An 11,418-nucleotide genomic window follows, 5' to 3' on the forward strand; every position below is an offset into this window, starting at 1 on the left:
GGAATTCTGTGCTCGATTTAGGAAGCTTTATCTGTGATGAACCCACAACTAAAAGGAAGAAAAACAGTACTTGAGCCAAGCAAGCATCCTGCTCTACATATTCGTGATCCATTCTCTCACAACAATCCTAGTAAAGACACATGAGTATCTGTTTTATGGGTAAAGAAACTGAGCTCAGAGAGGTTACATAATTTGCACAAATCATTTAGTAGCAGAGCCAGTATGCAACCTCCAAAGTCCCAGCTCTTGAACGAGCGAAGAGTTAAATTACTCAGTGTCCAATCCACCCAATCACAACTGTCAGTACACAAGTGTACTTCCTTCTTGGAGTTTTTCCTGGGTAAAGCATTTGTGGAAACCCTACTGGCGTAGTGGTAGCATTTGTACATAACCAACCAGCTGCCACTGAGTCAGCTCCAACTCATGGCACCCCCATGTGTGTCAGAGTAGAACTGTGCTCCATAGGGTTTCCGTGGCTGATTTTTCCAAAGCAGATCGTCAGGCCTTTCTTTTGAAGTGCCAACCATTCGGTTACCAGTCACGTGTGTAAACTGTCTGCACTAGCACAGAATCCCACTTGTATATAAATATAATCAAATCACGTATTTTGTGCCTTGCTTTGATTTAATCTAATAAATATTTACAGTGACCCCTTACTTGCCTGGTGTCCTGTAAGATCCTAGGGATAGAGCAGCCCTCAGCAGGCTTACAGTCTCGTACTGAAGATATACAGGCATTGCTTACTCATTTATCTCATGAAAAGTATGGACAAATGCTTACTCAAAATCTTTAATCATCTTTATATCTCTAGTTCCTAATTTTTCCACTGAATGGAAAACCTATTCAATTATGTTAAAACTGCTATAAATGTTTAAACATCTGAGTAAGTGCTTCTTCCAGAATTGGAATTGACCTTAAATGACTAGCAGTAAACTGCAAAAAGGAAGAGTCAAAATGTATCCCAGCGAGGGCAGGCTTTAAGTATTCTAAAAGTTCACCTAAATTCATTATTCGGAGCTCTAAAGAAAATCCATACAGCAATAAAACAGCAGCTGTATCCTCAGATTACATGAAACGCATGGCATAGCTGGTCTCTGGGTCTGACACACTGATAGCTAATCCCAGCACCACCTATGGCGCTGCTTCTACAGGAAAACTCACTCTGAACTCCAGGAGGCTCCCGGGAACACACTGCCCCAAGCCCCTGCCTGTCCTGGGTTATAGTAGTAGGAAGGGGCCTCATAGAGATCATAGAGGAGGGGGAAATCCTGGAGGCTGGGGACCCCCCCCACCCCGAGACTGTGACGTAGCTGCACTTATGAGACGCAGCTGTATGAGAACAGCGATGGCAACCCACTTGGCCATGGCGAATCCAAATGGTTTTAAGGGCTATATAACTGGCTGTTTGTCTCTCGCTGCTAGCTCAAGTAGTTACATTCACTCTGCTTAGAATCTTTATAATAGAAAGAGTTAGTAAAAATAAATAAATAAGCTCAAAGAATCCCTTCAGCCAAGATAACCTACCCCTCTGCCTTAACACTGCCTCCTGTCTGAGGCTGGCTCACATTTAGTTGGCCACTCCCTCTCAGAAGCTCACACACCTGCCTGGTTTGCAGACCGTGGAGCAGATGGTGGCCAACATGTTGGCCTGTCTCCCCTCCAGCTACATATTCCTCAGGGAACTAGACAAAGCTGTTTTTCGCTTTTTACACCTCTAGTGCCTGACACAGAGTTGGTGTTCAATGAGATCTGGATGAAATTAACTCATGATCAGAACCATCTGTTTTACACTGCCAGGAATGAGACCACGTTGTGACTCTTCCCTCTACCAAATTAGAATCAACATAAGGGTTACAAATAACAGCACTTTAAAAGTTAACCACAATTTAAGTTGCCTGGTTGACACAGATGCTCTGAATATATCTAGTCAAAAAAAAAAAAAAGTTGCTGTCGAGTCAATCCGATTCATGGTGACCCCAGAACTGCACTCAATAGGGGTTTCAACGGCTTACTTTTCAGAAGTAGATCACCAGGCCTTTCTTCCGAGGAGTCTCTGGGTGGACTCAAACCCCCAACCATTGGGTTTATTAGCCGAGCACTTAACTGTTTGTGTTACCCAGGGACTCCTATCTAGCAACACAGTATTAAAGTTTGTTTTATCATCTATGTTCAGAACATGCACGCTCCTATTTCAGATTCTACGACAGGGAAAAAGTGGCAACCCAACAGGTGTCCTCCCTCCTCCAGGTGAGTCTCACTGCACCAGCCTCCAGTGAGACTATAGTTGTCTGTCAGGTGCTCATCTCCCCAGCTAGGCTGTGGGAAATGGCTCAGTCCCTCCTCCGGCCCGCGGACTGGCACTGTCTAGTTCAGGCACAGCTACATGCTCGCTGACGTCTCGTGAATGAATGGGCAAATGAGGAGAATAAAAATCTGTTCTGCCTTACTGGGATAAAAATCCACGTCACCTGGCTGTGACCAGAGTCACTGCTAAAATGCTGGGTCTTTGTTTCCTCATCCATAAATCAAGGGGGTTAAGCTGGATAATCTTTCAAGATTATCAAGATTCTATAATTACATCCAATAAGCATGTATAGGTAACAAAGAAAGGTCAAGGGATGCCATTTTTCACTTGTCAAATGAGCAAAGATTAAACTTTATTATATTCAACTTTGGAGAAAGAGCTGGGAGAAAGGCACTCACAAATTGTTAGTGATAGAGCAAACGGATCTAGAAGAGTGATGTGTCACTAGGTACCAATACCTCCCTTCCCCACCAATGCCATTCATTTTCACACTGCATGCTGCTATCCCACCTTGCCCTGAAGCACATGCCAGGCCCCAGATTTGGACACAGAACCACCCAGCTGAGAATCACCGCTATGTGGCTCTAACTGGATTTTCACCTCCATCTAGCAAACTACACACATACATAAAAGACTGCTCACTAGGTACTATTCATAAGCAAAAACCCTGGAAGCTGAGCAAAGTTCCAACACTAAGAGAATGACTAGGATGTCATACACTCAAGCAACAGACCGTAACAGAGCCATTAAAAACACTTACCAAACATTGTTACTAACACAGAAATTGCTTATGACTTTTCAAGTGGAAAAGAAAGAATATAAAGCACTCAGCATATATATATTATGACCCAGCATAATATTATGACTCAGCATATATGTATTAGGACCATAACGTCTTAAGTACATCTATGCATAAAAAAAGAAAAGGAAAAAATAGGCCAAAGTGTTAAGAGTAATCACCTCAGATGGTGAGATTAGATTGATAATTTTCTACATTTTCCTGTCTAAAATACATTGTCTTTATTAAAGATAATATGAACCTTTATACTCAGAAGAGGAATTTTTAAGAAAAATATTTTTTCTGATACTACCAAATCCATAGCCATCGAGGAGATTCTGACTCATAGCAACCCTACAGGACAGAGTAGAACTGCCCCACAGGGTTTCCAAGGAGCGGCTGGTAGATTCCAACTGCCGACCTCTTGGTTAGCAGCCAAACTCCTTAACCACTATCCCACCAGGGCTCCCTTCTGATAGTAAATGACTTATTAAATACAAATCAAATTTCCTTGCAAGTCAAAGGTCCTTAGATACTCCCACTGTGATGCCCTGAGGACAGCATCACTTAGGTGGTGCTCTCGCCCAAAATGCATGACCTCGCTCCAGTCATGAGGAAACATCACAACAAACTCAAATTCAGTGACAGTCTACTAAACAGCTGGCTATACTCCTCAAATGTCAAAGTCATAAAAGCTAGAGGAAGACAAAGAGCTTTCCATGTTAAAGGAGACTAAAGACAATGCATGTTCCTAGACTGGATCCTGAACCAGAAGACTGTTTTTCTTTTGCTAAAAGGATATTATGGGGACAATTGGTGGAATCTGAATAAAGTCTATAGATATGTGATTTAGAGAATTATATAATAGTATTGTAATAATGTTCATGATTTGGTCACTGTACTATAAAAGAATATATTGTTTTTTAATTAAATACACGTATTTAGGACTAAAGGAACATTTCTGCACCTTACTCTCAAATGACACAGAAAAAAAGTGTGTGCATGTATGTTTTATATATATGTAACATACATACATACATAGAGACAGAAGAATAAAGTGAATGTGATAAAATGTTAACATTTGGAGAATCTGGGTGAAGGGTATATGGGAATTCTTTATATAATTCTTGTAACTTTTCTGTATACCTGAAATCATTTTAAAAGAAAAAAAAATCCCTCTATAATGCCATATCCCACCCTATCCCTAGATGCTGTAGGCATATTTCCACACCAACACAGATCTGTCTTACCTTTTTAAAGACTACATTCTTTGCTACTACTAAAGAAAAGTGGCTGGGTTTGTGCATTTGAACTATTATTTCCTTATTTCTACAGCATAAATCCCTGAAGTGAGAAAAAAAAAAAAAAAAAGCAACCAAATGCTTCCCCAAATTATCTCTGATCCAGGAAGCTTTTAGTGGGCAAGTAGACTGCGACCATTAAGAAGCAAACTTCAACTAGTCACCAAAAAGCAGAGTTAAACTTTTCCATAAGCCTCTCCTTCAACGTGATGGTGGGTACCACATCTCCATGTTCTGAATATGTAACTTCTAGGTAAACAGATCTGCAGAAGTTACCACCTGTTTGGCCCTCTCAGACTGACCTGTTCTCTGGTGGGCTTTTATTTTCTTTAATGGAGAAAAATTTTACAAAGCTACATTCTTGGTTAAAACCTGTAGCAAGGATCCTAAATGGTCAGGGGTTGGAAGGCTTGGTGAATAGTGGCTCACTTGATGTGAAACTGTACACCATTCCAGACTTCCTTAAACCTTTTTATTTTAACCCATCGAGTCAACTCTGCCTCATAGGGATCCTATAAGACAGGGTAAACTGCCCCATAGGGTTTCCAAGGCTGTAAATCTTTACAAAAGCAGACTGCCACATCTTTCTCCTATGGAGCAACCAGTGGGTTTGAACCGCCAACCTTTCAATTAGCAGCTGAGTGTTTAACCACCGTACCACCAGGGATCCTTTCCTTTTTATGTTATTTACCTTGAAACGTGATTCACTAGTTTGTTTCATCTAAACTGTGGGTTATATAGGTTTAATAATTCAACAGAAACTGCAGGTGGCAAGCCCCCTTCTTATTAGTGCCAACCATAAGACAAGTAACCGCTACCTGTGTGCATGTGGGGTACAGCCAGCCTGCACGCTGCTGTATCACTCAGGAGGGGCGTTAAGACTGTACCAGCCCAAGACCCCCTTCCACGTCACAGTACTTTCTAGAGGTACATGAGCCAAAAAATGGTGTTATGCATTATACTAGTTTTTCTTCACATTTCATCATGACAGCCTATTGAGCTGACCACAGGGCAAGGAGGAATTTCAGTTTAAATCTATTACTAGTCTAAATTAGTAACACCAAGTCAAAAACATAATTATATCCCTAACCTAGAGTTAGAACTTCAAACAAAAATTTAACCAAATGAAAGTCTGACACACTCCTGTAGAATTTTTTTTACAAGAGTGCTTTTCATAGTAACCAATACACAATTCATTTTTCATCAAAAAATCACTTTCTGAACCGAGACCTAAGGTCATCTATGAGATAAATGGAAGGTCTTTTTTGTGTCATCTAAGAAAATATGATTTGACACTTAAATTGGCAAAATATTCCTAGGACTGGCATGAGGAGCAGGTCGCAAAGGCTAGTGGTTCTCCAAGTCCCTCTGGTGCCCCGGAGCCCCCCGACCCAGGTCTGCGGTACATACTTTTCATCTGTAAACTTCTCAGCTGTGAACTCTGCCTGCCTCTCGGTCTCATAGGGTCGGTATTCCCTGTAGGATCTCCGCTCTGCTCTCTCCAGCGCCGCCTCTGTCCCCCGACTGTCATTCCATCCTTGCTGCTCTCCTCTTCGAGGAGGTCGCTTCTGACCTGCTGGCAGGAATTCAATGGAGAGAGCTGGAATGCAGGTCTGCAGGACAGCACACTGTTAACCTTTGCAGGTATTTTCAAATTTCACTTTTTCCAGAAGACAATGCCATAGAAAAACCCGTGTAACTTGGAAAAGTGTGAGGAGAAAAAAGAAAGCTGCCAATAATCTGACTAGGGTCAACTACTATGTAATAAAACCTTTAACAGTTACCACTGAATCACACGCTTTCCTTTATATCCTACAAAGTATGATAAGATAAACTGCATAAGCTAACTATAATTGCAGGCATCTCACAGCAATCCTGTGACAGCTATGGGTACAGTATATTTTGCTGAATTAACTACATTTTCCAAAAGAGTTTTACCAAAATCCGGTAGCTACGATACATCTGGTAAAGTAAAGGATCAATATTATGCATTTCAGATTGTACAAGCAGGCCCCGGTTACGAAAGTCTGATTTCCGTACAAAATCGTACAACCCGTAGTTACTAAACGGACCCCTGAAAAGTCTATTAAAAACTCGAGGCACATACAATGGTTTGTAATAACAAACAGGTGCTACTTTGTGACTCGCATCAAAACATTATTATTACTGTATTATTACGTTAAAGACGTTTTGGTGCATCTGGAACTGTGTCTTTGATGTCTTTATGCATAGAAAGCTACACTGTATCCTAAGACAAACACTTAACTGATGTTAGATACGAACCGCACCTACCTGCTCCAATTTAGGCACAAACTCAAAGACAGCCTTAGGAATGGAACTCAGTAATCTGGGGATTGCTTGTACTGTTAGGACTCCAATTGCAGCTTCCATAGTCAGCTTCTAAGTTTGTTTGTTTGTTTGTTTTTAACCCAGTTTTTATCACATTGTTTTCTTCTAAAAACAGATTTTCCTGCTCTTTGAGATTTATACATTTGCAATCATATTCCCAAACATCAGCCAAAATTGATACATGCTAGCTCACACAAGAGCCAGCAAGTCCTCAAAGAGGGCAATGAGGGCCGGCCTCAACTGGGACAGGGCAGGTATGGGGGCACTAGCCTTCTCCTGTCCCCCTCACCTTACTGTTCTCCCCTCTAGTTGTCATGCTTGACAACTTTCAAGCAAAGGCTTTATATGGGGAACTTTTTCTCCTCTTATACCATCTTCCAAAATTGTCCTTTTATCTTTTTCTGGACACAGTTTAAAAGCTCTCCATCTCAAACATTACGTGCCATTTAGATCTTAGTGACTTCAGGTTTCTGTTTTTAGGGAGGGGTATAAATTACTCTTCCCATGGGTTGCATGGCCATAAAAATATTGAATGTACCCAAATCAAGGGGTGCATTTTTAAACTACTGGATTCCTCTCCCACTGAGACAGATACCCACATGGCCCTTAAGGAATATATGTTTATACATATTTTTCTACACCCCCACTTAATATTTTCTACCAAAACTATATAAACCGAGCCCAGGTAAACATTAACATAGTCCCAATACCTTATTGGGCTCTTTTTTAAGCAGAAATCATGTAAGTGACACTGCTGAAATAAAATCGTGTGATCTGTGACTCAGCAGTTTTTTTTCAGATGTGAAATATTAACAAAATATTAATTAGTATCTTGAAATCAGTTGTATAACAGACCTAAGTTCAGTCTCCTATGATCTTAGTGTCTCATAAGCTAGCAATGTTGAAATCGGATTTGTCTTCTATAGTGAGGTCACAATTTGAGCTTGTGACATATTTAGCTTGTGGAAAAGATGTTATCATAAATGGAGCACTACGATTTTAGTGCAGAAGTATCAAGACAGAGACCGAAAATCCTGTCTAAGAGAGTACGCAATGCCAGATCTGTCACCACACACTTTACTAACAGAGATCAAAATTGGAAGAGGTGTTTGAAATATAAGGTAGACGAAGCCATTATGAAACGTGTATAGTTATGAAAAGAAATTAGCTAATGAGTTGAAAATTATACTAGACATTACATAACAATCATCAGCAAACATGCTAACTGTAACAATAATTTTTAATACCTTCCCCTAACATAAAAAAAAAGTTCTTCCAATACACCTTCAAATTTCCTTTATAACCTATAGTTTTAAAACAATCCTAACCTCCCCACTCAACTACAGAATGACTTGGGAGCTTACCCCACCCACCTTCTTTCTGCTTCCTCCAAGTTTTTTTTAACTGCATCAATTTGGCATTCACTCCTCACGACTTGAAATACGACATTTACTGCGTGCTTTTATACCAAAGCCTGTTCCAAAATTTGGGTATTAATTGAAAACTTAAATAAGACTGGACACTTATTTTTTTTTTTTTTTTTTTACTTATTAGGATCATTATATTGCCAACTCCCTGAAAACATTTCATTCTCTCTCCAAAATACAAGAAACAAAGGAAAACAGGGGTCCACTTTTCTTCCCCCTCACAATTTAGTATTAAGAGCTCAAGACTGCGGCTGAAGCTGGCTTGTTTTCTTTTGCTGGATCAGCGGCTCCAAGTGGATACCGCAAACACTGCACATCACTGGCCCTTCCCAGTAAGCAGTTGGCACGACCAGTGCCATCTCAGACCTCAGCCCAAGCCCATGTGAAGGGACCAAAAACAATGAAATTTACAGTGAGGTTCCTGCAAAATAAAAACTGAGATTTGGCTCAAAGACCACAGTTCTGAAAGGCTAGGAAAGCAGAGCTGACGCAGCCTCTGGAGACTTGAAGAATGAATCAATTTAGCAAGGTTCAGAACACAGGGCCTGGGTGCATTGCTAGATGGCTAGTCAAGGATATTAAAAACCTAAGTTTCCATGGGAGAATCTTACGATTTCTACATCCTTTGGGGATTAATAAATGTTCCTAAACATGGCTGAACACGTTTAAACTTTGATTTTTGTCCACACTAAGCATTCACCTATAATATTCTAACTAAATTAAAAATTCTGAATTAGAAAAATATAGTATTTCATGTCAGTTAGAGCTACAAAGCTTTGAGAGAGTAGCTAACACCATTACAGACAAATTTAGTCCAGTAACTACATACACAGGAATTAATTAGCTGTTTGCTCCTCCAATAATACACACTGAAAAAGAACTAGAATGATAAGATTTTCATTCTAACTACAAAATCAACTACAGAGTGTAATAGGCTACAATGTCAAGTGAAGGTAGGCATTTGCAACTGTTTATATAAGTTAAGGAAAAAAAGTTCTGTGCAACTATAGATACAAGTTGTTAACAGGAGGGAAAATAGGGGCTTTTCACTTTATACATTTCTGAGCTGTTTACTTTTTTTTATAAGATGATGTTTCATTTGTAAGAGGCCTAAGAAAAAATACATCAGTAGATATCACTAAATGCAGTTCCACACCACTGTTAGAAACAGGGAGCAGAAAAGATTAGCCTTCCTAAGTTTTTAATTTATTACTATATTTACCCCTAAGTAAATGTAAAAGAAAACAGAGAACATAAAACAAAACATAAACTATAGCTCAAGTCTTGCTGTCTATAAATAAGCCCATGAACTTCCTGGCCTATCAGGAGGCCTTGTGACCCAACAGCATTTTTGTTAACTTCTAACACCTTTATTGTATTGACTTGATTTTCTGATTCTCAAATGACGACTACGAACTGGACACAGATAAAGAAGGTAAATCATTACCTACGTCCACAAGTCAAAGCCCCAATATTTGAACCAGCAGGTGCTCTTTCAGGGTAGCTAGTTTTTATCAAGTGGAACAAGTCAATAAACCCAGTTGAATACACTGCCATGTGATGGGTGGAGAGGTCAAACTACACATCTCAATCTTAACAGCATTTTTCTGCAAACCTTGGAACTGACCATTGCCTTATTTCAGGAAAACAGAGGAAACACAGGTGGCATCTTGCTGATTATGCCACTGTTGTCAGCTGCAGGGAGAGAAATGACCTCAGAAGTACACTCCCTGTACACACACAGTAGTGCACAAGGTTTGCACTGGCCCTTCTTGCTAAACAGGGAGGAGGGAGCCTTGAATATCGTTGAAAAGGTTAAAAAGGATTTTCTTAAAGCAGCCTTGAGTTAATTACAAGTTACACATCCCATCAACAACAGTACCAGATGCACTAAAAACCGATGCCTGCAGACTACTAGAAGCTTGTGTATGGGGATGCGTTAAATGAAGAGAGCTTGCAAGGAGCCGGGGATCCCGCGGCCACCTCACCAGCACGCTCGCTCGTTCGCGGCCCTGACGTCACAGCCGGGCCCCACGCGGTCACCAGGCCTTCACTCCATCACCGAGGCCAGGCAGCCCCTCACTCCGGCCTGCCTACCATTTTCCACACATCCCAGTCTCTCACCACCACCTCCAGCGGGCTGGGTGTTCTCTCCCCGCCACCCTCATCTAAGAGGGACTCCCCTCTCTCCTTCCCATTACGCTTCTCTTTCTGCCTCCAAAGCACAATCTTGCAGAGGCTGGGCTCCTTGCTGGCTCTGATGTGAGACCCCCGGGGTAGCAGCCCTCACACGCCCCAGCAATATTCCTCAACTTTATCCAACTTGATCTAAGGGCTCACTTCCGGGGTTTCGAGACCCCCCTATCTCCCCCCTCCCCCACAGAAGGGGCTGGGAAAGGCCAGAAGCGGTGGGAACCTTCCGCCCCACATTCTGGTCCTCTTTCCTACTTTCCACTGCCACAAAGACCCTTAGCTCACCCCAACATTCCCCAGAGCCCCCTTCCCTTTCTGGAACACAGTTTTTGGGACCCCAGCCTCACAGTGGGGGTCGAGGAAAGTTGAAGAGGGTGACCTCAGTGACCCCATTCTCCTTCTTCTCCCGCCCGCCGCGCCCACCCGGGGGCGCCCAGGTGCCAGTGGGACGTGCGTACCCGGCAGCTGCTGGCCACCCCCGGGGCTGTCCGGCTGCTGCGCGCCAGGGGCCGGGAGGCTCTTGCGCTCCTTCTGGGACTCCCTCCGGCCGCTGCCCGCGCCGGTTCTGTGACCCGAGGCCCCGGCGGGGCTCCTGCCGCCGCGGTTGCCGACCCCGGCTGCCGCCGCCTCGTCGCGCCTCTTGCGCTGCAGCTGCTGCTGGCGCCGGCGCTCGGCCTCGCGCAGGATGTCGAACGGGTCCGACTCGTCGTCCAGCAGCTGGTGGAAGCGGTTGGCCACGACGCAGCCGAAACTCTCCTGCATCGCTGCGCCGGCGGCGGCCACGGGGCTCCCCAGGGCACCCTTCATGCCGCCGCGGCCACTGCGGGCCCGCCGCGGGCAGCCCACGCGAGCGAGTCTCAGCGAAGCCGGCGGCGAGGACCCATCCCACCAGCTGCCGCCGCCGCCGCCGCCCTCCCTGCCCTGCCCGGTCCCCTCCCCGTCCGGCGCCCACCCCCGCGCCGCGGCCGCCGCCGCAGCCCGCCCAGCCGCAGCCGGGGGGCCAATCAGCGCGCGCGGGCACGCCCCCTTTCCTAGCCGGCGCGCCTGGTAGCCCAATCACTGACA

At 43.5% G+C, this 11,418-nt stretch overlaps 1 protein-coding gene across 3 annotated transcripts in view; it reads right to left on the reverse strand.

Moving 5' to 3' along the window:
• HABP4 (hyaluronan binding protein 4) overlaps nucleotides 1–11,188 on the reverse strand; it is a 45,029-nt gene extending 33,841 nt beyond the window's left edge. Inside the window, exons 1-2 of one of the 3 annotated variants that reach the window (XM_023544678.2) lie at nucleotides 10,812–11,188; nucleotides 5,795–5,960 (exon numbers count right to left, since the gene is read on the reverse strand). In XM_023544678.2, coding sequence (XP_023400446.2) covers nucleotides 5,795–5,960; nucleotides 10,812–11,160 — 515 coding nt within the window. In that variant the 5' untranslated portion in view covers nucleotides 11,161–11,188. The remainder of the gene's footprint in view (nucleotides 1–5,794; nucleotides 5,961–10,811) is intronic. The other 2 variants (XM_010587477.3, XM_003407426.4) reach the window with 2 other exon arrangements.
• Nucleotides 11,189–11,418: the final 230 nt, after the last annotated feature.

Source organism: Loxodonta africana, chromosome 9 (genome assembly GCF_030014295.1).
Source record: "Loxodonta africana isolate mLoxAfr1 chromosome 9, mLoxAfr1.hap2, whole genome shotgun sequence".
NCBI classification, from domain to species: domain Eukaryota; kingdom Metazoa; phylum Chordata; class Mammalia; order Proboscidea; family Elephantidae; genus Loxodonta; species Loxodonta africana.